Source organism: Aquarana catesbeiana, linkage group LG12 (genome assembly GCF_042186555.1).
Source record: "Aquarana catesbeiana isolate 2022-GZ linkage group LG12, ASM4218655v1, whole genome shotgun sequence".
Taxonomy (NCBI): Eukaryota; Metazoa; Chordata; class Amphibia; order Anura; family Ranidae; genus Aquarana; species Aquarana catesbeiana.
The window spans coordinates 62,861,232-62,888,095 of NC_133335.1; the positions used below are offsets into that span (position 1 = coordinate 62,861,232).

The 26,864-nt window shown below is 44.4% G+C and overlaps 1 protein-coding gene across 1 annotated transcript in view; it reads left to right on the plus strand.

Moving 5' to 3' along the window:
* The first annotated feature begins 6,829 nt into the window (after nt 1-6,829).
* LOC141113763 (keratin, type I cytoskeletal 19-like) overlaps nt 6,830-26,864 on the plus strand; it is a 29,678-nt gene continuing 9,643 nt past the window's right edge. Inside the window, exons 1-5 of the mRNA XM_073607042.1 lie at nt 6,830-7,013; nt 7,086-7,645; nt 7,980-8,062; nt 24,102-24,258; nt 24,352-24,513. Coding sequence (XP_073463143.1) covers nt 6,830-7,013; nt 7,086-7,645; nt 7,980-8,062; nt 24,102-24,258; nt 24,352-24,513 — 1,146 coding nt within the window. The remainder of the gene's footprint in view (nt 7,014-7,085; nt 7,646-7,979; nt 8,063-24,101; nt 24,259-24,351; nt 24,514-26,864) is intronic.

Sequence of the window (26,864 nt, forward strand, 5' to 3'; positions counted from 1 at the left end):
AGTAGGGTTAGTGGAATCCATCGAGGGGTTGAGAACTTCATTGAAGTTTCCACATATTACTATGGGATTGGGTTTGAAGGGTTGAAGTTTGGAAAAACGTGATCTAAAAAATGACTTTTGGTGAGTATTAGGGGCACATAGGTTTACTATGGTTGCCCGAAAATTGTTAATTGTTGCTGTAATAATGAGGAATCGACTATTGGGATCGATATCTAAGGAGTGGAGGAGGAAGGAAGCAGAATCACTAACAGCAATCAAGACTCCTTTTCCTTTGGAGTCGGCATTGGCAAAAAATATATAAGGGAATTTTGAGTGAGAGCATTTAGGTGGATTTGAAGCTGTGAAGTGTGTCTCTTGGAAGCATAATACATCACATTTGGCTTAGAGGGCTTCTTTCTACAAGCGTGATCTCTTAAAGGGGCTGTTAAGCCCTTTGGCATTCAGAATTTTTAAAGACATAACTATATATGAGGGATTGTAAATATGTCAGATGTTAACATTGGCAATGGGTAAGAATTGACCCTCAATGATGCTGCTAGGCAAGTAAGAGTTAATATACCAGCATTACATGACGATATATTAAACATAATACAATAAGAAAACCATACCAGTCCATGGGAAAAGGTGAAAGAGGTAAATAGAGAAGGGAGAAGGTGTACAAGATTATGTGCATGGCACACCAATACTCCGGGGTGGAGGGCAACAAATGTAATCTAACAGGTACAAACAGGAGATAACAAAAGGAATCAAACAACTGTTAGATAGAACATGAGGATCCAACACAGGGAAACTATATTAGAAGCTGAGAAGGCTACAAAGGCTGTGATGGTCATTGGATATGGCAGATTGAGGTGCTATCAGCTTGTTGCCATGCATCCGAAATGCGTTGCGGGATTGCAGCATTAGATGGGGTATCCAGTTGCGGGGAGGATAATCCCCAATTTTGGAGTTGTTTTAAGCCTTGTTTTTAGGTGATAGATGGTTACTGATTTGCCCTGGAATGTGACAATAAGCTTGGTAAGGAATCCCCATTTGTAATGCTATGTTCCGTCAGTGTGGCCGTAATAGGTGCAAGCTCTTTGCAATTTTGGGCTGTGATTGCAGAAAAATCTCCGTAGAGTGTTAAGGCTGAGTATGGTTCTGGAAATGTGGAAATATTTTGGCAGATAGGTAGTATTCGTTGATTAGCTTGAAAGAAATGGATTTGCGCTAATATGTTGCAAGGTTTTTATGCTGGAATATGTGCAGGTTTGAAAATTCTGTGTGCTCTATGGATAGTGAAATCTAGGGTAGTTAGGGAAGGAACCAGCAGTTTGAAAAACTGTTGCAGGTAAGAGGACAGCTCTGCAGGGGGAACCGTCTCAGGAATGCCTCTAATTTTGAGATTATTCCTACGAGATCGGTCCTCTAAATCTGCCATTTTGGCAGTAATGAGTTGCATCTCTTCTGCTTGGTGTTGATGAGCGTCAACCAATTCAATGTATGCTGTGGCATAGTTACTCAACTGGTGTTTTAGATGATCCATCAATGATCCATCAATCATTTCTCGCATGCATCAAGATTGCATGCGAGAAATGGACTTATTTATGTCTTTTCTGAGATCTTTTTGTAATGAGAGAAACATGTCTTTGAGCATTTTCTCAGAGACAGGGTTATCAGTTGTTGGTAAGGCTGCAAGGGTGACTGACTGTTCTTGTTCAAGATCAGTGTCATCATCAGCATCATCATCTGCAGGCTGGTGATATGTGAGATGTTTCTTGCTTACTCGTCCACGCTGAGATGGTGAGGTATGAGGGTATGAGGCTGCTCTCTTAGTGTTGTCTCTGGGGTTGTTCCCTTTTGTGGCAGAGCAATCCATGTCTTCTGCTGCTGCTTTGTGAGTGACACGCTGTGAGGCATGGGCTGCTGCTCCATGAGGCATGGGCTGCTGCTCCGTGAGGTGAACTGGCACCATTTTGGCTGTGTCCAGAGCGGGTGTCACTGAAGAAATCAGTGAGCGGCAATCGTGGCTGTAGCAGGTACAGTGAGTTAAATTGTTCCCCATGCTGTCGGAGGTGGTGATCTAAGCGGCCATTTTGTTGTGCGGCCAAGCTCCGTCCCCCTCGATTTATATGTTTTAAAATGTCCTTGCAATCTACTTTATGTGGGTCGAACGATACGTACGTTACGTATCAGAGATGGTGAACATCATAGGCCCATCATAAAAGGTTGAGGTGAATAAAGTGTATCGCGTCATTTCTCCATGTTCCATGATAAGAACTACAAGGTTCTGACAGTATTGGACAACGAACACATACCGAAAGGGTCGCTTGCAGATATTGAAAGATTTAGGTTACATTTTTTTTTAATGCAGATCATCTTTTGTGAATATGCTGCAAAGTTGCTTACCTCTAGTTGCAGGCTGACACTGCAAGCTCCTCACCTTGCAAGCAGCAGCAGCTGTATCAGCCTGCAATGCATACTCTTTTACCTTAGGTTCACACTCACACACTCATGCAATTTTTAGTGTGTTTTGCAGAAACGCACTGCAGTCCATTTAACATGGTTTTCTATGGTACACGTTCACATCTATGCGTTTTGCGGCCAGTGCATTTTTGAAAACGGTCAGGGACTTTTTTTCGGTGTTTTGCGTGTAATAAACTTCAATGGAATCACACCAGAATGGTAATTGTTGTGTTTGTGATGCGATTGATGTGTTTTTTTGCATTTTGCGGTTTTTATTTTTCTGTTTAACACACTGTATATAGCTGGCAGCTAAGGAGGGGTTGGGAAAATGGCCGCCGCATCCTTAACAACCGATGAGTCATCAGCTGTCAGTGTAATGTAACAAAAAAGAGCCTTTTTAAAAAAAATAGCTCCAAGCCGTCTTCTCCCTGAGCCATCTTCTCCCGCTGCCGTCTTCTCCCGCTGCCATCTTCTCCTGATTCTGTCTTTCCTGCTGCCGTCTTCTCTCAGTGCTGTCTTCTCCTGCAGCTCTTCTTTTGTGGCTGTATTCCTCCATTGTGTTGTCGCCCGCTGTCTGGCATCTCTTATATAGCCATCGGGCATGGCCATCTGATGATGTCACCCGGATAGCCCGCCCCTTGTGATGTCCCCTCTGCAGTTTTATTTTTTTGCGCTATCAACAAAAAAAGATTGACAATTTTGAAAAAAAAACTATATTTTTTTCTTTTTGCTATAATACATATCCAATAAAAAATTTCAAAAATCTAATTTCTTCTTCAATTCAGGCCAATATGTATTCTGCTACATATTTTTGTTAAAACATCCCAATAAGCGTATATTGATTGGTTTGCACAAATGTTATAGCGTCTACAAACGATGGGATATTTTTATGGAATTTGTATTTATTTATTTTTTTACTAGTAATGGCAGCGATCAACAACTTATAGCGGGACTGCGCCATTGCGTCGGACAAATCAGACACCTAACTGACACTTTTGACACTTTTTTGGGGACCAGTAACACTAATACAGTGATCAGTGCTAAAAATATGCACTGTCACTGTACTGGTTGGGAAGGGGTTAACATCAGGGGCGATCAAAGGGTCAAATGTGTCCCTAGGGGATGCTTACTAACTGTTGGGGTGTTGTCCTGACTGGGTGAAGACAGAGATCCTACTTGGCAAGAACACAAGATCTCTATCTTCTCCCCTGTCAGAATGGCAATCTGCCTTGTTTACGTAGGCAGATCACCGTTCTGCCTCTCCTGGGAACGATCGCGGATGGACGACGGACAACGGGTCCAATCAGCGTGCGATTGTGCCTCTGGCGGAGCACGCACGCCCCCCAGTGTCTATTGCACGAAATGATATACAGGTACGTCTTTTCATGCAATAGAGCCAACCCGCCACAGTACATATGTGGTTAAATCTAATCCTTTTTAATCCTTTTAAAATGTAAAAAATTATACATATAATATAAAAGTATAAATAAAGATAAAAAATAAATATAAATTAATAAATAATACAATTGAAAATACAATTTTAAAATCAAAATTCTTAAACAAAATAAATGTATAAAATAATTTTTATCAATTTTCTTAAATGTCATTCATTTTTCAAAATGCTATTAATTCAGTTAAATCATTAATAATTAATTCGTCGTGAATGTTTCATAATTAAGCTAGCAATGCTCCATGCATCACTGAGGAGCATTCATTACTAAACAAACAGGTTGGGGGGGTAATGACCCTTTGGGTTGGCGGAGGGCTGAATCTGGTTTTAATAAATCTGGATTCATAGTAGCTTGTATTATAAAAGAATCACTAAACATTTTTAGTTTGCTGGCGCAAAATTGTAATTAGGTTTCCAACCTCCTTATTGTAGCTTTTAAAGTCTAATTGTAGTTGTGACAATAATTCTATTTTTTTCTTTGTAGTCAAGTTGTATAAATAATTTTACTAGCTTTCAACACATACATACAGTATCTCACAAAAGTGAGTACACCCCTCACATTTTTGTAAATATTTTATTATATCTTTTCACGTGACAACACTGAAGATATGACACTTTGCTACAATGTAAAGTAGTGAATGTACAGCTTGTATAACAGTGTAAATTTGCTGTCCCCTCAAAATAACTCAACACACAGCCATTAATGTTTAAACCGCTGGCAACAAAAGTGAGTACACCCCAAAGTGAAAATGTCCAAATTGGGCCCAATTAGCCATTTTCCCTCCCCAGTGTCATGTGACTCGTTAGTGTTACAAGATCTCAGGCGTAAATGGGAAGTAGGTGTGGTAAATTTGGTGTTATCGCTCTCACTCTCATACTGGTCACTGGAAGTTCAACATGGCACCTCATGGCAAAGAACTCTCTGAGGATCTGAAAAAAAGAATTGTTATTGTACATAAAGATGGCCTAGGCTATAAGAAGATATCCAAAACCCTGAAACTGAGCTGCAGCATGTTGGCCAAAACCATACAGTGATTTACCAGGACAGGTTCCACTCAGAACAGGCCTCGCCATGGTCGACCAAAGAAGTTGAGTGCACATGCTCAGCATCATGTCCAGAGGTTATCTTTGGGAAATATATGTATGAGTGCTGCCAGCATTGCTGCAGAGGTTGAAGGGGTAGGGGGTCAGCCTATCAGTGCTCAGACCAAGTGCCGTACACTGCATCAAATTGGTCTGCATGGCTGTCGTCCCAGAAGGAAGCCTCTTCTAAAGATGATGCACAAGAAAGCCTGCCAACAGTTTGCTGAAGACAAGCAGACTAAGGACATGGATTACTGGAACCATGTCCTGTGGTCTGATGAGATAAACTTATTTGGTTCAGATGGTGTCAAGCAAGTGTGGCGGCAACCAGGTAAGGAGTACAAAGAAAAGTGTGTCTTGCCTACAAGCATGGTGGTGGGAGTGTCATGGTCTGGGCTGCATGAGTGCTGCTGGCGCTGGGGAGCTACAGTTCATTGAGGGAACCATGAATGCCAACATTTACTGTGACATACTGAAGCAGAGCATGATCCCCTCCCTTCGGAGACTGGGCCACAGGGCAGTATTCCAACATGATAACGACCCCAAACACACCTCCAAGACCACCACTGCCTTGTTAAAGAAGTTTAGGGTAAAGGTGATGGACTGGCCAAGCATGTCTCCAGACCTAAACCCTATTGAGTATCTGTGGGGCATCCTCAAATGGAAGGTGGAGGAGCACAAGGTCTCTAACATCCACCAGCTCTGTGATGTCATCATGGAGGAGTGGAAGAGGACTCCAGTGGCAACCTGTGAAGCTCTGGTGAACTCCATGCCCAAGAGGGTTAAGGCAGTGCTGGAAAATAATGGTGGCCATACAAAATATTGACTCTTTGGGCCCAATCTGGACATTTTCACTTAGGGGTGTACTCACTTTTGTTGCCAGTGTTTTAGACATTCATGACTGTGTGTTGAGTTATTTTTATGGGACAGCAAATTTGCACTTTTATACAAGCTGTACACTCACTACTTTACATTGTAGCAAAGTGTCAATTCTTCAGTGTTGTCACATGAAAAGATATAATAAAATATTTACACAAATGTGAGGGGTGTACTCACTTTTGTGAGATACTGTACATACTTATGTTATTCAGACATAATAATAAATATGTCATTTAGGGGTGTTACCAATAACTCAACACACAAAACAAGTTAAAATGCTTACACATCGAGCCTGTTTGACATTCCTTAAATGTATTCAATATTTGCCTTTGTTGTATGGGTCAGCAATAAGGTTTTGTCAGTTCATTCCTTTGTAGTTGAGTTTTACAAACAAATTATGTGGGAAGACTGTTAATACTGATTAAAAGCATATTAAATAGACAACATAATGCTAGATGGAAATGCTATTGGATGCTTGTAAAATGCCCATACATATTACTCATTTACCTATACCACCCAGTTCTCTTCTTATAAAAGCAGAATCAATAGTAAGAAAACATTTGATATTGTTGTTCGTAGTTAGAATTGTGGCTCTGCTGGGGATCCAACTCTGAAGACACCATGAGCCACAACGCTAAGCACTGCCATTTTTCCGCTGGATCTCATATGGGAAGCCACCATACTGGTGGATATCATTCAGGTCAACTAACTTCCCACCATGGAGGGTCACACATGTCACATCATGGAGGATCTAGCATGTCCCACCATGGAGGACCTCATACATCACATCATGGAGGTCACAACAATTTCCACCATGGAGGCTCGCACATGTCAAGTCATGGAGGTCACCATATGTCCCATCATGAAGGCTCCCACATATCACATCATGGAGGCTCACACAAGTCACATCACGTGGGTCATCACATGCCACGTCAAGGAGGTCACCACATGTCTCACTGTGGAGGTTCCCCTATGTCAAGTCATGGAGGTCACTATATGTCCCACCATGGAGGCTCCCACATGTCACATAGTGGAGGTCACCCAATGACCCATCATGGAGGCTCTCACATGTCACATCATGGAAGCCATCACAAATCACATCATGGAGGTTCCCAAATGTCCCACCATGGAGGCTCCCACATGTCAAGTCATGGAGGTCCTCATATGTCCCACCATGGAGGCCACCATGTGTCCCACCATGGAGGCTCCCATATGTTACATAGTGGAGGTCACCCAATGACCCATCATGGAGGCTCTCACATTTCACATCATGGAAGCCATCACAAGTCACTTAATGGAGGTTCCCAAATGTCCCACCATGGAGGCTCCCACATGTCAAGTCATGGAGGTCACCATATGTCCCACCATGGAGGCTCCCACATGTCAAGTCATGGAGGTCCTCATATGTCCCACCATGAAGGCCACCACGCGTCCCATCATGGAGGCAACCACATGTCCCATCATGGAGGTAACCATGTGTCCCATCATGGAAGCCACCACAAAAAAGAAGTGTCTTTCTCAAAACATGTTAGCCATGGTCATGAGGGTCATCATAGCACCCTTGGAGGTCATGATGGCTGGAGTGATAGCCTATTTGGTGTTAATGGGAAAGAGACCATGCAGCTTTTGAATGAGCGCTTGTCATCCTACCTCAACAAGGTCCGCTCTCTTGAAATAGAAAATACCCAGCTGGAGAGAAAGATTTGTGAATGGTATGCAAACCACCAACCAAAAACACCTCCCGATGGCACTCATTACTTCAGACTCATCGATGAGCTCCAAAACCAGGTAACTCATAGTTCACTCCAATAATTACAAATTTCATGAAAAGAAAGTCATTAAAGTATATGACAGGAATCATAGTTTATCAGAGAACCTACTATATGTGCATACACTAAATAAACTAAATCTATTTGGAAACTGGAAGGCCAACATATAATTAGAAATAGGGTTAATATTAGGTTTTACAAATAGTAATGCATACTGGTAAGATTATTAACATTATTAAAATAAACTGGTTAGGTTAACTTGTTTGTCTAAAACACTTAAACTGATCACATATATTTTAACTATTAAATATATATATACTGTATTTTGACATATTTTGAAATTTGTTGGATAGATTGCTGAACTTGCTATAGAAAATGCAAGGATTCTTCTTGAGACTGATAATGCCAGGCTGGCTGCTGACGATTACAACAACAAGTAAGTGTTGACAATGGTATGATTTGTACACAGGCTTAAAGCTCAGTTGAACCCTCTTTATTTAATACTGTAATGTAGTCAGGCTGCCTTTACAGTACCAAATATGCTGCTTTTTTAGGTATTTTATTTAGTTGGTATGTGTTACAGCAATGGTTAAAAAATACCCAGCTATATGACTCTCTGCACACTGTTTTACCCAACAACGCTGCTCAAGGAGCGAGAACTCTGTCAATTAGAGCAGTGTACCATGGGGGGGATATCAGATCTCAAGAGAACCAGGCCACAGTATGGCCACAGTGTGACTCTCCAAAGTGTTTTCAGGAAAAAGTATTTCCTGACAGACTCCATGGCAGCAACATGTGGGTAGGCTCTGCCTCCATAATTACCCTATAGGACACCTCTCCCATAAATCTTTGCTCTGGACTGCTAACCGTGTTCCTTTTTTGTCCTCCTCCGTAGGACCAAGTTTTTGGTTCTCTTACCTGAAGATGATCTCCCTACAATCAGGATTGGCCGAGCGCCAGATGGCACGTCCCTCCGATAGGCCTTGTCTGTTAAGCAGGGTATTGAGTGTATATGCTCAGTAGCGCGGAAGAGCTAGAAACCTGGTCACCAACAGGTTAGCGCGCTTGGCCTGTTTGCCTAGCTGATTGTAGGCGGCCATTAACTACTGCGAAGTCCGGTGTGTGTGTTACCTCGGCGCAGTCGATCGTAGGTGGAGTGGTAAATTCGTTCTTTAAGCATTCATGGCAGCATTGTTTGTATCTGTTTGTTTGTACCTCTGATTTTTTTTCTTTCTTTGCTGTGTGCCTTTTGCCCTGTGTATTGCGGCTGGTTCTTCCTTTGTTCCAGCCGCCACTCTCTCTTCTGGGTTCGGCGTGCATTCTGCGCATGCGCGGCCCGGAATGAGAACGAGGTTTGGTTTATGCATGCGCACAAACGCCTTGGGTTTGACACTGTCAGTGACGTCATATGGCGCCACTTTTAAAAACCAGGAAGAGAGCCTTTAGAGCTCGGGAATGATCGTGGGCGTTGCAGCGACTTCGCTGGGCTCCTGTATTGGCTCTTCCTGGTAAGCATTACTCCTCTGGTCTGAGTGGGTTCCCTGCCTGGCAACTGACTCTGTATCTCTCCCTGCAGTATCCTTCTCTGACAAGGTGAATCCTTCACTGCCTCCTGGTGGCCAGCCCTCTCATAGCAGGTATGTCTAAGGTTTTTCCTGTGTTCTGCCTGCTGGGGAGGGGAGAGAGTTGGGTATAGGGCACTAGCTTAATATACCTGTCTTTTCTCTCTGTTCTTTCCTTTGTTTTTCACAGCCCTTCTAGGTCTGATCCACAATGTAGCTCCCGTAAGGGAAGTGGGTCCTCAAAATCGCACCACCGGCACTCTTGCTCCAGGTCCAGGTATCACGAATCTCCCCCCAGATCCAGACAGCATAGTAGGGATCCTCCTCACACCCACTCATCTCGCTCTAGTAAAGGGCCAGAAAAATCATGCTGGGGGTGCAGGACTCCTGTTCCTGTCTGGAAATCCCTCTGTGACCACTGTTTCTCTAAAGCAGCAGATGAAAGGGAGGGTGCAGACCAACGTCTGGAATCCTTGATGAAGCGGGTCGTTAGGGAGTCTCTGCAAGAAAGGGAGGCTCGTCAGCCTTGTGACTCTCCACCAGTGCCACTATGCTCTCCATCAGGAGAAGGGCAGGTCCATGAAAAATGGGAATCCTCCCAGCCGAGCCGCCCATCCGCACCTCCTTCTGACAGTGAGTCGGACGTAGAAGATCTAGGAATAGGCTTTAAATACGCCTTGGTTCCCTCTCTGGTGAAAGCTGTAAGGGAAGCTTTGAATTAGGAAGACCCTGTAACTTCTCCAAAACAGAGAAAATTTTTCAAATGGCTCCATAAAGAGCTTCTTTTTTTTCCTTTTCTTTCTGAATTGGGTGACATCATCTCTGATGAATGGGGCAAGATGAATAAGAAAAATTCCATGCAGTCAAAGATCCAGAAACTGTATCCTTTCAAGGAAGAAGAGGTCAAGCATCTTGAGTCAGGCCTCGCTGGATACGGCCAGGGCATTTGACTCCGTAGAATGGGAATTCTTGCAGACAGTATTGAAAAAAAATGGATTCGGGGAAAAATTTAGAAAATGGGTAAAAATAATTTACAAACAACCATGCTCAAGCCTACTAATAAATGGGACACTATCGACTACAATAAAATTATATAGGGGAATGAGGCAGGGATGCCCATTGTCCCCCCAGCTATTTGCCTTGGTAATTGAAGCATTGGCAAATAGATTTAGGCAATCAAAAAAGTATAAAGGGATTAAAGTGGGGGAAAAAGTAGAACATATAGGCTTATATGCCGATGATATCATACTATACATGGGGGATGGGTATACCTCATTGCAGGAGGCGATGAAAATAATAGAAACATACGGAATATTTTCAGGACTCAAAATAAATTGGCAGAAATCTGCACTGATGCTGCTTGGAACAGGGAATGTAATGAGCGCCCAGACCCCATTAAAAATAGTCGAAGCATTTAAATACTTAGGAATAAATATTACGTTAGATCCTGAGGAAGCTCTGAAAGTTAATATAATCCCCCTGGTAGAATTTGTTAAGAAAAAACTGGCAATATGGATAAAATTACCAATATCAATGGCGGGTAGAATCCAGCTGATTAAATCTATTATACTCCCTAAATGCTTATATCTATTTGCACACTCCCCGGTAAAAATACCAAAACAGATATTTAAAGATCTGAACTCACAGATAACCAGATTCATTTGGGCGTATGGTAGAAGCAAGCTAAAACTTAAAAAGCTACAAAGACCGAAAAATGCAGCGGGGTTGGCCCTGCCAGATTTATATTTATATTATCTGGCTGGGCAACTGAAACATCTGAGATCCTGGGTTGGACAGGAGAAAAAAACAGGAATTGAGGAGTACTTACTAAGCAGGATGCAAGTAGAAGATCTCATGGTAGGATTAGAGATAAAAGATCTGAGGAGGGTGGGAGTAAGAATTCCCCTGCTAAAACTAGCCAGAGCAGTCTGGCGGGAGGCAAGGAGGCTAACGGGCTTCTCTGATATCCCACCAGAGACCGCTTTGTGGAATAATCCAGCATTTGAGCATTTGGAAAAATTTGAGGGTAGTAAATTCTGGAAACAGAAAGAGGTGATAAGCATTGGACAGGTGTATGAAAGAAACATAATAGTACCATACGAAAAGTTATGTAAACTATATAATTTATCAAGTAAACAATTTTTTAGATACCTTCAGCTTAGACAAGTCTTACAGATACAGTTTAGAGGAAAGGAATTAAAAATATCTAAATACCCTCTTATAGGCATTTTGAGATCACAGGGACCAAAGGGGTTAGTAGCCAAACTTTATTCACATCTGCTGCAGAGTAAAATAGGGGGGGAACCAATGGAAATAAGGAATAAATGGCAAGTAGCTATACCAGATATGAGTGAACAGGAATGGAACGAAGTATGCTCCTCCCATTTGAAAGTATCCCCAGCAACAAATAACAAGATAATTCAGTTAAACATTGTATATCAGACCTATTTGGCCCCAAATAGGTTGTATAAAATGGGGAGAATGAGTGAATCAAAGTGCACAAGATGTGGACAGGAAGGGGCGGACTTTCTCCACATGATGTGGCATTGTGTTATCATAGAAAGATACTGGCAACAGGTGATTAGAAAAATAGGAAAAGTGCTAAATGAACCAATTATGGCCACAATTGAACTCTGTTTGATGGGAATAAGAAGGGAGAAGAGAGGTAGTAGTAAATATAATAGGATGTTCCTGCAGGAAGCATTATTTCTCGCAAGAAAACAAATAGTAGAGAAATGGATTCAGCCAAACCCACCGACAGTGACCCAGTGGGTGAGGGCAGTAAATCAGGTTTTACCATATGAAAGAATAATGTATGAACAAAGGGGTAATCTGCAGAAATATGAGAATATATGGGCAAAGTGGAATAGATCATGTGTTACACTGGATGTAGGAATACCTGAAAATGAAGTATAGAGTGGCCATGGAGAGAGTGGAGGAGAGAGAATGGTGTGATTGATAGGAGAGAATGTAAATGAAATATATGAAGAAATGTATAAAGAAATAACATTGATAAATTATGTGTATCAATTTGTACAAAATTTGTAATAAAGAGGATTGAAAAAAAAAAAGCATCTTGAGTCAGCTCCTTTGGTGGACGCAGCTCTGATGAGATTAGTGAGATATGTAACTCTTCCTTTGTAAAACACCGATGCCTTTAAAGATCCCTTGGAGAGACGGATCTACTCTGATTTGAAGAGGATCTACCTGACAGCAGGAATGGCCTGTAAACCGATCCTAGCCGTAGCTGCAGTATCTAAAGCCATGGAGACCTAGGCAGACAGTGTTGATTAGACTCTAAGAAGCATCCCCAGTGATGTGGCTAGAGGTTCTCCTATTCAGGAGATTAGGCTGGCTTCCACCTTTTTGGGGGAGGCTTCCATTATTGTCATCCATCTGGTGGCCCGAGTTACGTTGGCAGCTGTCTCGTAACGTCAAGCCTAATGGCCCCATCCGTGGTTGGCGGATCCGGATTTCAAGCAAGCTTGGTGCCGAATTCCCTTTGAGGGAACATCTCTTTTTGGCAACAAGCTTGATAGCGCCATAACTCGAGCCACGGGTGGTAAGTTTGGGTTCCATCCTCAAGATCAGCGTTTACAGAACCAGAAACGTTCCTTTCCAAAAAGGCAGAATACTGAGCCAGAGAGGCACGCAGTTATAGGCCTGGTCGGGAATTCTCAAGATCCTGGAAAAACAGGCAATCTTCATTTAAGAAACCAACAAAAAGCGGTTCTTCCGGGAATCAGGATTCCACTAAGTCCTTTTGAGATTAGGCCTGTTCAGGCATGCCAGGTGGGGGCTCGTCTTCTCCACTTTCATCATGTCTGGGCGGCCTCAATCCAGGATGTCAAAATGGTCTCTTCAGGTCACACCTGGGCCTTCAACAGGCGCAGTCATTCCTGTTCCAGACGACGAGCGAGGCAAGGGCATGTATTCTCCCCTGTTCTTGGTGCAGAAAAAGTACGGCACTTGGAGGCCAGTCATAGACTTGACCCATCTCAACCTCTTCATCCTGAAAGAAAAATTCAAGATAGAGTCCCTAATTACAATCCAGTAGTTGGTTCATCCAGGAGACTGGTTGATGTCAATCGACCTGAAAGGTGCCTATTTCCACGTACCAGTGGCTGTGGACTTTCAACAATTCCTCTGCTTTGCAGTAGGCGAACAACACTTACAGTTCACCTGTCTCTCCTTCGGTCTGACAACGTCACCTTGTGTCTTCTCCAAGGTCTTGTTGGCTGTTGTTGCTCTGCTTCGAGTCAAAGGGGTTCGTCTTCACCACTACTTAGACGACCTACTTCTCCTAGCCCAGGACAAAGGTAAACTTTTAGAACACAGGAGCCTGGTCATCTCCACCCTTCAAGAATTCGAGTGGCTCCTGAACCTGGAGAAGAGCCACCTGGAACCAACACAGTCTCTTGTGTTCCTCGGTGTTCTCTTCAACACTGTGGAAGGGACTATTTCTCTTCCCGAGGAGAAGATTGTGGTAATTAGAAACAGAATCGCTCAACCCTCGCTTCGTCTCACCTCTTCCCTCTCCAGTGTCTGAAGGTAATTGGCACCATGGCAGCCACCATTCCCATGGTGAAGTGGGCACAATGGCACACATGGCCTTTCCAAAAAGGTTTTCTTCAACAATGGAATTCCCACAGCAAAAGCCAGCGTATCCACTTTACTCCAGCCATGAGAGTGTCTCTCCTTTGGTGGCTCCAGGGCAAAAATCTCTGCAGTTGCCACTCGATCGTTCCCATCTCTTGGGTCCCGATCACCTCAGATGCCAGCAACCGGGGCTGGGGTGCTCATTGCCTATCGGAAGTTGCTCAGGGCAGATGGAACTCCCCTTCCCTGGGGGTTGTGTCCAACACCCTGGAACTACGAGCTGCCTTTCAGCTACTTCTTTCATTCCGCCATCTAGTAGAGAACTCTTCAGTGATGCTTAGGATGGACAATACAACCTCGGTGGCCTACATAAGGAAGCAGGGCAGAACTCGCAGCTGGTCTCTGCTACAGGTGGTGGAACCAATCATGAATTGGGCTCAGAAGTACTTGTCCAACATCTCAGCGGTCTACATTCCAGGGATACAGTATGTACAAGCAGACTTCCTTTCCCTTGTTCAAATGAACAACAACGAATGGTCTCTCCACAAAGAGGTGTTCAATTGGCTCTTGACCTTGGGAGTGTCTCAAGAAGTCAATCTCTTTGCATCCCCATGCAACCACAAGCTGACCAAGTACTATTCGAGGTTCCGAGATCCTCAAGCATACAGGATAGATGCCCTCACGGACCAGTGGAGGTTCCGCAAGGCCTACGCTTTTCCTCCAGTACTGGTGATTCTCCAGTTCCTTCGGAGGCTCAGAACAGAGATGGTGGAAGTCATAGCGGTGATTTCTTTCTGGCCCAACAGGCTTTGGTTTCCCTTTCTAAGACTCCTCAGTTTTCAAGACCCAGTTCCCCTGCCTCTCAAGCTGTATCTTCTGTCTCAAGGCACAATCCTGCACCCTTGTCCTTCTCACCTGCACCTCAGGGCTTGGTTCTTGAGAGGGGAAGGCTTGAGGCTCTAGGTTGTCCAGAAGAAGCTATTTTGACTCTTCTTAATGCCAGAAGGAAAAGTACCAACAGGGTCTACGAACGTATATGGTCCAGGTTGACAGATCACATGGCTTCCAGACCTAATCCTTGTGTCTCTCTGGCAGTGCAAGACATCCTTAGTTTTCTACAAACAGGCCTTGACCTATCCCTAGCAGTGAGTTCACTTCGGGTGCAAGTATCAGCCATCTCTGAATTCACGGGAGTTTCATGGGCAAATCATTCCCTGGTTCGTTAGTTCTTCAAAGGAGCTATCAGGTTTAGACCTCAGAGGAAACCGAGGTTGCCCAAATGGGACCTCCCTCTTGTCCTGGATTTCCTTTCCAGTCTTGGATCAGATCCCGTCAAACCTCTCTCAGTGAAAGACAGCATTCCTAGTAGCGGTTACCTCAGCTAAAAGAGTGTCTGAAATCAGAAACTTGGGTTCGAAAGAGCCTTTTCGTACTTTTTTCCGGATAGAGCAGTGTTGATTCACATGTTGGATTCAAACCCTAAAGTGACCAGAAGTTTTCATGAAAACCAAGAATTTGTGCTTCCCACTTTTAGGTCATCGGAGAATCAGGTCGTTCATCCTCTTGATGTCGGAAACACACTGAAACAGTACCTGGAGGTCACAGCTCCGTTTAGGAAATCAGAGTTTCTTTTAAATTTTCTACACAGGAAAAAAAAAGGAATGAGTGCTTTGGTTTGATCCATCGCTGCTTGGATTGTACAGACCATCCAGAAGGCCTATATGGCAAAGGGCTTGGCTCCTCCAGAGGCAGTAACAGCTCATTTAACCCGGAGTATCTCGAGTCCTTGGGCAGCTTCTCGACATGTCGCTCCCGAAATAATCTGCAGAGTGGCTTCTTGGTCTTCTATTAACACATTTGTGTCTGACTATTGTGTTGAACCTGCCACATTGTCTTCCGTTAATTTTGGTTTGCAAGTCCTGTCGGTTGACAGTGTTAAATAAATAAATTTTGTTTTTTCTTTGCTCAACATTTTGCCCACCCAGGCATGTTTGGCAAGTTATTTCCAATACGTTGCTGCCATGGAGTCTGTCAGGAAAATGGAAAATTTCCTATCAAATACTTACCGTAATTTTCCTTTCCTGATAGACTCCATGGCAGCAGGAGTTCCCTCCCAAATGTCTGGAGTAGGCTAGTTACGGAACACGGTTAGCAGTCCTGAGCAAAGATTTATGGGAGAGGTGTCCTATAGGGTAATTATGGAGGCGGAGCCTACCCACACGTTGCTGCCATGGAGTCTGTCAGGAAAGGAATATTACGGTAAGTATTTGATAGGAAATTTTCCATTTTTTTAAACCCTTGCTGCAGTGCATGGCAACTAGGTATGAGCTTCAAATTCGAGTCGAACATGAGTTCGACTCGAACATCGGCTGTTTGATCATTCGCCGAAGATCAAACATTATAGGACGTTCGCGCCAAATTCCAGCAGTGCGTCACGCCCTATAATGCACTGCGTCATCGCAGTGCATTGCTGGCTGATGATTGGCCAAGCATGCACTATGACCCGTATGCTTTGGCCGATCTCAGCGCCGTCAGCAAAGAGAGCCATGATTGGCCAAAGGCAGGATGCCTTTGGCCAATTATGGCTCAGGGGGTTAAGTCCATGCCCCACACTATATAAGGCCACCTGCACGTCGGCCTTGTGTAGTGTGTTGCTGGCGGAGAGAGAGATAGGGAGAGAGAGAGTGTCATTTAATTTACTTTTTATTCAGTTAGCTAGATCTCACTGCAGACCATTCCTGCTGTACTGTTTCTAATATACTTCAGGCAGGCAGTTGATTCAGTTACCTGCAGTGTATTTAATATATACATACAGTCAGACTGGTTTATATATATATATCCACTGTATACATTTTAGCTAGATCTCACTGCAGACCGTTCCTGCTGTACTGTTTCTAATATACCGTATTTATCGGCGTATAACACGCACCAGCGTATAACACGCACCCCAATTTAGGAGGGTATTTTAAGGAAAAAAAAAACTTTTAGGAGGGAAGTTGAAGGGAAAAAAAACTTACATTTAAACGCCCATCATTGCAGCCTTGTCAGTGCAGCCTTGTCAGTGCAGCCTTCCCCAGTGCAGCCTTCCCCAGTGCAGCCTTCCCCAGTGCAGCCTTGTCAGTGCAGACTTCCCCAGTGCAGCCTTGTCAGTGCAGACTTCCCCAGTGCAGCCTTGTCAGTGCAGACTTCCCCAGTGCAGCCTTGTCAGTGCAGACTTCCCCAGTGCAGCCTTCCCCAGTGCAGCCTTGTCAGTGCAGACTTCCCCAGTGCAGCCTTCCCCAGTGCAGCCATGTCAGTGCAGCCTTGTCAGTGCAGACTTCCCCAGTGCAGCCTTGTCAGTGCAGACTTCCCCAGTGCAGCCTTCCCCAGTGCAGCCTTGTCAGTGCAGACTTCCCCAGTGCAGCCTTCCCCAGTGCAGCCTTGTCAGTGCAGACTTCCCCAGTGCAGACTTCCCCAGTGAAGACTTTCCCAGTGCAGCTTTCCCCGGTGCAGACTTCCCCAGTGCAGCCTTCCCCAGTGATCCCAGCCATTCTGGGCTTCAAAATCGCCGATCGCGATTTGAAAATGGCGCCGCCGGCGCCGAAATACACAGAGCCGGTCCTCGGCTCTTTCCGGCGGCTGTCATTCACTTTCGGCTCCACTCGTAGTCCCGAGCGGAGCTATCCGAACCTAGCCGAGTAGGTTCGGATAGCTCCTCTCGGGACTACGAGTGGAGCCGAAAATGAACGAGAGCCGCCGGGAAGAGCCGAGGACCGGCTCTGTGTATTTCGGCGCCGGCGGTGCCATTTTCAAATCGCGGTCGGCGATTTTGAAAATGTGACAGGTCAGGATCGCAGGGGATCGGCGTATAACACGCACCTGCGATTTTCCCCTGGTTTTAAGGGGAAAAAAGTGCGTGTTATACGCCGATAAATACGGTACTTCAGGAAGGCAGTTGATTCAGTTAGCTGCAGTGTATTTAGTATATATATACATCCCGGCTTTGTGTGTGTGTATATATATATATATATATATATATATATATATATATATATATATATATATATCCACTGTATCCAGCTTAGCTAGATCTCACTGCAGACTGCTCCTGCTGTACTGTTTCTAATATACTTCAGGCAGGCAGTTGATTCCGTTAGCTGCAGTGTATTTAGTGTATATATATATATATATATATATATATAGATATATATATATATATATATACATCTCGGCTTTGTGTATATATATATATACATATATATATATACACATATACACACTGTATCCAGTTTAGCTAGATCTCACTGCAGACCGTTCCTGGTGTACGTATTCAAATACACTTTCAGGCAGGCAAGTGATTCAGTGATACGCAGTGCATTAAATGTATATACAGTCTCCAACATATATATATCCACTGCATTCCAGTCTAGCCAAGCCTATATCTGACTGCAGGCCATTGCTGGTGTACGTTTTCATATACACTGGCAGGCAGGCAAGTGATTCAGTGATCTGCAGTGCATTAAATATATATACAGTCTACAACATATATATATCAACTGCTTTCCAGTCTAGCTAAGCCTATATCTTACTGCAGGCCATTGCTGGTGTACGTTTTCAAATACACTTTCAAGCAGGCAGGCAAGGGATTCAGTGATCCACAGTGCATTAAATATATATACAGTCTCCAACATACTGTATATATATCCACTGCATTCTAGTCTCGCCAAGCCTATATCTGACTGCAGGCTATTGCTAGTGTACGTTTTCAAATACACTTTCAGGCAGGTAGGCAAGTGATTCAGTGATCCGCAGTCCATAAAATATATATACTGTCTCCTACATATATATCCACTGCATTCTAGTCTAGCCAAGCCTATATCTGACTGCAGGCCATTGCTGGTGTACGTTTTCAAATACACTTTCAGGCAGGCAAGTGATTCAGTGATCCGCAGTGCATTAAATATATATACAGTCTCCAACATATATATATCCACTGCATTCCAGTCTAGCCAAGCCTATATCTGACTGCAGGCCATTGCTGGTGTACGTTTTCAAATACGCTTTCAGGCAGGCAGGCAGGCAGGCAGGCAAGTGATTCAGTGATCCGCAGTGCATTAAATATATATATACAGTCTCCAACATATACATATCCACTGCATTCCAGTCTAGCCAAGCCTATATCTGACTGCAGGCCATTGCTGGTGTACATTTTCAAATACACTTTCAGGCAAGCAGGCAAGTGATTCAGTGATCCGCAGTGCATAAAATATATATAATGTCTCCTACATATATATCCACTGCATTCTAGTCTAGCCAAGCCTATATCTGACTGCAGGCCATTGCTGGTGCACATTTTCAAATACACTTTCAGGCAGGCAGGCAGGCAGGCAAGTGATTCAGTGATCCGCAGTACATTAAATATATATACAGTCTCCAACATATATATATATCCACTGCATTCTAGTCTAGCCAAGCCTATATCGGACTGCAGGCCATTGCTGGTGAACGTTTTCAAAGACACTTTCAGGCAGGCAGGCCGGTGATTCAGTAATCTGCAGTGCATAAAGATATATATATACAGTCTCCTACATACTACATATATATCCGCTGCATTCTAGTCTAGCCAAGCCTATACTTGACTGCAGGCCATTCCTGGTGAAATTTTTCTAGTAAACTTCAGGCGGTGTTTTGCTAATCCAATTTTACAGCATATCTGGAAGGCCACCAAGGAAAGGCAGAAGCTCACAGGCCACTAAAAGAGGGCAAGCAGACTCTGTGTCTACAGCCAACAGTGCTGGTCGTGGACACGGTGCATCCTCAGTACGTGGCTGTGGGGCACGCTTGCCCTTTTTTTCGACAGCTGGCCATGTTGAGCCACAACATGCAGAAGAGTTGGTAGAGTGGATCACAAAGACGGCCTCATCCTCCTCATCCTCTGTCACCCAGGCTAAGACAAGTTTGGCTGCCAATGCAGCTGGCAAATCGGCCTATTCCACCATCATGTCCTGAGGAGTCTCCGGAACTGTTCAACCACAGTGTCAGGTACATGCTGCAGGAGGATGCGCAGCATTTTGAAGGCTCCGATGATGGTACCCAGGTGGAGGATGAAGGCAGTAACGTGAGCCCAGAGAGAGGGGGTGCCCAAGAAGGACAAAAAACTGGCAGTCATATTCCCCCAGCTGCCGCATACTGCCAGGTTTGCTCCAGTGGCGAGGAGGGAGGGGATGATGAGGTCACTGACTCTATGTGGGTGCCTGGTAGAATAGAGGAGGAGGAGGAGGCACATCTCCAACAAGGCAGGATGCCCTCCAGGGGCTAGCTTAAGGACAGCTAACCGACTGCATCACGCCGCAGAGCTCCGCATGTGCAGGGCGCTGCTGAATCTGCACGTTATTTCAAAAGTTCTTTGGTGTGGGCCTTTTTGAGAAGTGTGCAGCAGATCACACCATTGCTGTTTGCAACATATGTCTGAAGCGTACCAAGCGTGGCCAAAACAGCAGCCGCTTGGGCACCACATGCTTGACCAGACATATGTTGAGCTCCTATGCAGTCCTTTGGCAACAGTACTTAAAAGACCCACACCAAAGAACAAGGTGGACCTCTCCTTGCTCCTCATCAGCTGGGATCTCCAACCCTATCATACCTTCAGTCCTCTCAGAGACCTGCAATGAGAGAAATGAAGGTGTAGAATTAGGTGTCCCAAGCACTTGTGAGCAATCTGCTAGCGGTACACCTAAATCCGATTGTAGCAGGCAAATTTCCCTACCCCAATTGCTAAACCATCAAAAGAAATTCGGTCCCAGGCATCCACATGCTCAGCGGCTGAATGCTAGTTTGACTAAATTGCTAGCACTCCAACTGCTGCCTTTTCAGCTGGTAGACTCTGCCCCCTTTCGAGAATTTGTGGAATGTACGGCACCTCAGTGGCAGGTTCCCAAACGCCATTTTTTTTTTCGCCAAGTGGAAGGCAATGTCTTGGCCTCATTAGACAGGGCGGTCAGCAGTAAGGTGCATATTACCGCTGACTCATGGTCCAGCAGGCAAGGACAGGGATGTTACCTTTCTTTCATGGCGCACTGGGTAACCCTGCTGGCAGCTGGGAAGGATGCAGGACAGGGTGCAGTAATGTTGTTGCTTCTTCCGCCACCACGCCTCCAAAATGCTAGTAGTGGTGATTCTGCCACACCTCTCTCCTCCACCCCCTCCTCTTCTTCTTCCTCTATGGCTTCTTCCTCTGCAAATTTGACCTCGGAACCAGCGGTTCTCCGTAGGCATTCTAGGGGCTACGCAAGCACTCAGGCAAAAAGAAGCCATGCGGTGCTTGAGTTGGTCTGCTTAGGGGACAGGAGCCACACTGGGGCAGAGATTCTGGCAGCTCTGCAGAGGCAGGTACAGAGGTGGTTGACGCCACGCCAGCTTCAGGCAGGAATGGTGGTTTGCGACAATGGCACCAACCTCCTCTCCGCCCTCCGACAGGGACACTTGACCCATGTTCCCTGTTTGGCTTATGTCCTTAATTTGGTGGTGCAGTGGTTCTTGTGCAGGTACCCGGGCTTACAGGATCTCCTGAGGGAGTCCAGGAAAGTCTGTGGGCATTTCCGCCGATCATATAATGCCAGTGCTCAGCTGGCTGACCTTCAAAAGGAATGCAACCTGCCCAAGAATCACCTCATCTGTGACATGCCCACCAGGTGGAACTCAACGTTGGCAATGCTGCAGCGGCTGCACATGCAGCAGAGGGCCATCAATAAGTACCCGTGCGAGTATGGCACCAGGACAGGGTCAGGGGAGCTTGGCTTTTTTTCGCCACGCCAGTGGCTAATGATCAAGGATGCATGCACTGTCCTGTCACCATTTGAGGAGACCACGAGGATGGTGAGCAGTGACAGTGCATGCATCAGTGATACTGTCCCTCTTGTCTTCCTGTTGGAGCACACGCTGCATGCAATAATGGACAGGGCACTTGAGGCAGAACAGAGGAAGGAAGAGGAGGACTTCCTTACCTCTCAAGGTTCCCTTTATCTAGACAGTATTCCTGCAGGCCCACCTATCAAACAGGAAGAGGAGGATTGTGTCAGCATGGAGGTGGAGCCTGGCACTCAGCATCAGCAGCAGTCTTCAAGGGATCATTTTCAGTCCCCAGAAACCCATGGACTTGTACGTGGCTGGGAGGAGATGGCTGCGGATCATGTCGTTCTTAGTGACCCAGAGGACTCCGGACCAAATGCCTCAGCAAACCTACGCAGCATGGCCTCCCTGATCCTGCAAAGCCTGCAAAAGGACCCTCGGATTTGTGGTATCAAGGAGAGGGATCAGTACAGGCTGGCAACCCTTTTTGATCCACGTTACAAGGGTTGCGGAACTTATCTTAACTTATGAGGCTTCGGTCAGTCACAGAAGGAGTGGTGGAGAAGGTGGCTGTCTGACCGATGCATTCAGACAATTTTTTAGTCCATAGCCCCAAGGTCTGATCAGTTCCAGCAACAATCGCCAGCATCTGATTTACATGGTGCAGGAATACCTTGGGGCAAGATCAGACTTGGAGACCTCTCCACCGAAAATCCACTGGGTTACTGGGTCTTGACGATGGATCACTGGCATGAGCTTGCACAGTATGCAATTGAGTTACTGGCCTGTCCTGCATCCAGCGTTCTATCTGAATGCACATTCAGTGCTGCTGGTGGCTTTGTAACCGATCACAGAGTGCGCCTGTCCACAAACTCGGTTGATCGGCTCACCTTCATAAAAATGAATCAGTCTTGGATCACCAGCTACCAAGCACCTGATGCTGATGTAACCAATTAATTTTTTTATGAATGTGAGATCTCTTGAAGACTGCCTGTGCTGATGCTGAGTGACTATCCTGTTCAAGAGAGAAAAGGAGGTTCCCCGAAATGGACTTTTAAGGCACTGGAAAGGTCAAACAAGTACAAAAATATCTATAAAAATGAGAATTTTATTGAAAAAACTTTAAAAACACATATAGCAAGGCATAGGTTATTTGTACATCACATGTATGGTAGTATGAAGGATAAATACTAGGTACTCTCTACAGCCAACGCGTTTCGATATACATGTCAAATTCTTCTTCAGGGGTGTGAAGATTTAAGAGAACCTTTTTCTAAAATAAAATTAGAAATACAGAAAAACAGTTTTCAAGAAACCCAGAGCACGAAATTCAAAAACAGAGAATAAATTTGGTTTCATATTACAACACTCACATATAACTGGTTGATAGAGATGTTTAAACAATGGTTCGTTGGTTACCATAGGACCTTGCAATTGGAATAGCATCAGATTACCGGACTGGTGGTGGGTCAATCAAAACGAGCGTATATGCCAATGTTTTATGCAGAAGAAAATTCTGATAGAAAAATGGGGGAAGGAGAATCCCTCATGCACTCCACCAAGGATGGCCAGGCCAGGGGAATATACTGAGGCAAATATGGAGAGGGATCCCTGAGAGTAAAAAGAAATATGAAGGTAACATAAATAAGTAGTACAAGAAAGAGTGAATGGTTGATGCAAGTTAATCTACTTAATGGTTAATTAGTTTGTATCTACGGATTTTAAAGGTATGCTACAAAGAAATAATGAGGAGTAGGGGAATGTCATTGAAAGAAAAAGGGAAGTGACTATCCTGTTATGCTGAGTGACTATCCTATTCCTCCTCAATGTTCATGTTGATAGATTCTAAGAACATTTTGGTTCTGGGCACCACCACCAGTGCCTAAAGCCCAATTTTTTTGCCCCTGTTTAACGGGCATGTAATTACAATTTTTGCTGTAATATTTTGCAGCAGGGCTCGTTCCTGCACTCAGCTAGAGTATCTGTGAGGGGTTGCAGTGTTGTGGCACCAGCACCACCGCCGCCTAAGGCCCAGTTTTTCTGCTCCTGTTTAACAGTGGCATGTAACTACAATGTTTGATCTAATATTTCACAGCAGGGCCCGTTCCAGTGCCCACCAAGAGTAACTGTGAGGGCTTACAGTTTTGTGGCACCACCACCAAAAGCCCAATTTTTCTGCCCCTGTTCAACATACTCAGACGGTACCCATCTGCAAGGGAGTAGGTTAAATTTCCATTTGTATCTTACTCATTTTCTTCTCATGAACTGTAGTGATGAATTATCTGCATTTAAGTTCAAAATGTTTCCCTTCTGTAGTGCCCACTTAAACTTCAGGGAGGGAGGGAGATGTCAACAACGGTGTCCCTGGGGTATATTGACCCAATTGATTGCCATGAGTGCCTTATCTCACCGTTGTTCACCCATTGACATTTTCTGTGAACTTGTTTTTTATTATGTTTGATTGGTCATCTTAAATATTTTTCAAAGATCCAAATTGGAAGATGCTCTGGCCAGTAATGTGGAGATGGATGTCAAAAGTCTGGGAAGAGTGCTGGAAGGACTTAGTGGGGAGGCATCAGAACTGGGGATGCAGGTCGAAAGCCTCCAAGAAGAAATGGACAGTCTGAGAAATAACAGTGAGGCGGTAATATACCATAAAAATGTAGAACTATAAAATTATACAGATGTTGTTACTTCATTTTCTGAATCTTTTATTCTCATGCATGACCCACTATAGGAAATAGAATCCCTTCTCTCTCAACTGGGTGCCAGAATCAACATTGAACTGGATGCTGCTCCATCCATCGATCTAAATGAAGCCTTGTCTGAGATTCGAGAGGAATATGAAAATCTTATGGAAAGAAATCTGAAAGAAACCGAATGTTTGTTCATTGAAAGGGTAAACTGAAGTTTTTTACTGTAAGAATATGAATGCATTGAGCTAAAGGCCAAAACATTATCAATTTATGAAAAATTAATCTGCAGGAGTGTATTATACAAAGGAAAAAGTGTTTGTGCACTGCAATGTCATTGCAGTCTGCTGGGCTACTTGCCCCAGTGTATTTAACTAAATATGTGGGCATACATGGGCATTCTTTTGTGGGCAGAATTTGGGAGGAATGCCAATAGAACATATATGCCCAGGTTCCTTGTGTCCTTCAATGAGCATAGGTGTTAACAGGCAGGACAGCCAAAGCTATCCCACCAGAAGTGAAAAATGTAAATATAAGGCCTGGTTTACACTAGTGTGATTTCAGATGCGACTTGAGTCACAGAATTGCATGATGATGAAAATACACCTTTTCTCTATGGTGCCCATTCACTTCTTTGCAGCACAGCATGGACTGCTGCGACTGCAGTGCGATTTTGGCCCTATAGAGATAAATGGAAATACACCAAAAATACATGCACATGTGTTTGTGAAATATTTTGTAGGTTGCTAGGGCTCCTTAAGACCCAGCATGCAGTCTCCTTCTCCTACCAAAAAGAAAAGTAGTATCAAAAACTAAAGCACATCCAAGTTTTACTACATAATTGCACTGAAAATGAGATCAAATCACAGCTGCACAAGTGTGAATCTAACTGAAAGTAGGTGTTATGCCAATCTGGCTGTAAAAATGGAAATACACTTTGAAAATAACAAACATGTCATACTTACCTGCTCTGTGCTGTGGTTTTGCTCAGAGCAGCCCAGATCCCAGATCCTCCTCTTCTTGGGTCCCTCTTCAGTGCTCCTGGCCCCTCCCTCCTGTTGAGTGCCCCCATAGCAAGCAGCTTGCTATGGACGCACCCGAGCTGCAGCTCTATGTGTCCATTCAGACATAGAGCCATGGCCTGGCCCTGCCCCTCTGTCTCCTCATTGACTCACTGACTTTGATTGACAGCAGCGGGAGCTAATGGCTGTCTCGGACAGCTGAGTCTCTCGTTCAACATCGTTGGATCGAGATGGGGCTCAGGTAAGTATTAGGCGGGCTCAGGGGGGCTGCTGCACACAGAAGGCTTTTTATCTTAATGCATAGAAAGCATTGAGATAAAAATAATTCTGTCTTTACAACCACTTTAAAGAGGAAGTAAACCTTGGTGGGTTTTACTTCCTCTTTATTTCCCTGCAAAGGTAAAGCATAATGGGCTACTATGCATCGCATAGTAGCCCATTATGTGTCACTTACCTGACACAGAAGCCATTGCTGTTCTTGTTCCCACGAGCAGGGAGCTTCCATCTTCACCCCTCCTTCTTCCGGGGCTGCGAACTCCGGCTCTGTGACTGGCCGGAGTCGCGTGACGTCACTCCCGGGCATGCGCGTGGGAGCCGCCGGTCACGGCATGACCCCTAATGGAAACAGCATGATGTGCCCTTTTTGAAGGGCGCATGCGCCGATGACATCAACACTTACGTCGTAGTAGTCGTCGTAGTCATCGGCGATCGTCTTTTTAGTAAATATCTCCTAAACCGTGGAGGTTTAGGAGATTTCAAGCACCTACAGCAGGGAGATGCAATTAGCGGACCTCCAGCTGTCGCAAAACTACAAGTCCCATTATGCCTCTGCCTCTAGGTGTCATGCTTGTGGCTGTCAGAGTCTTGTTATGCCTCATGGGAGTTGTAGTTCTGCAACAGCTGGAGGTCCGCTAATTGCATATCCCTGGCCTACAGGGAAGCCTTAATATAGGCTTACCTGTAGGTAAAAGTGGTTGTACAGGGTGTACAACCACTTTAAGGACATATTTCCATCAAAGCTTGTTATGCACCGTCTGACAGTTTTATTATGTCCCGCTAAACACATAAGGGCTCACAAAGCTTTCCAGAAGAATACATTTTAATTTTATTGTGAATGTCAATGTGAATTATCAAATCCCATTGGGCTCTTTGATGTTGAATCTTTATCTTTGCAAATTGCGAATTATATGCTTTAATCAGAGTTTTCCCTGGCCTTGGCATAATAACTTTAGAGATTTTACCTGTTCCACGCTTCTTTGCTAAAGTAGTGCTTCTTGAGCTTAATAAACAAGCAAAAAATCTTCATTCGCTTTCAAAACCCAATTATGCACCGACAAAATTAATAAACAAGCTTTTTTTTTTTTTGCATATAATTTTATGATTGAAGTGCACACAGACCAGGGTAGGGATGAGAGGGTGGAGTGACACTAAGCATCAAACATTAAACATCATAATAAATACAATATGACACAAATTATTTTTTGTTGGAGTATTATTGCTACAGCTTTTAATCAATAACAAGAAGTTGTTGATGT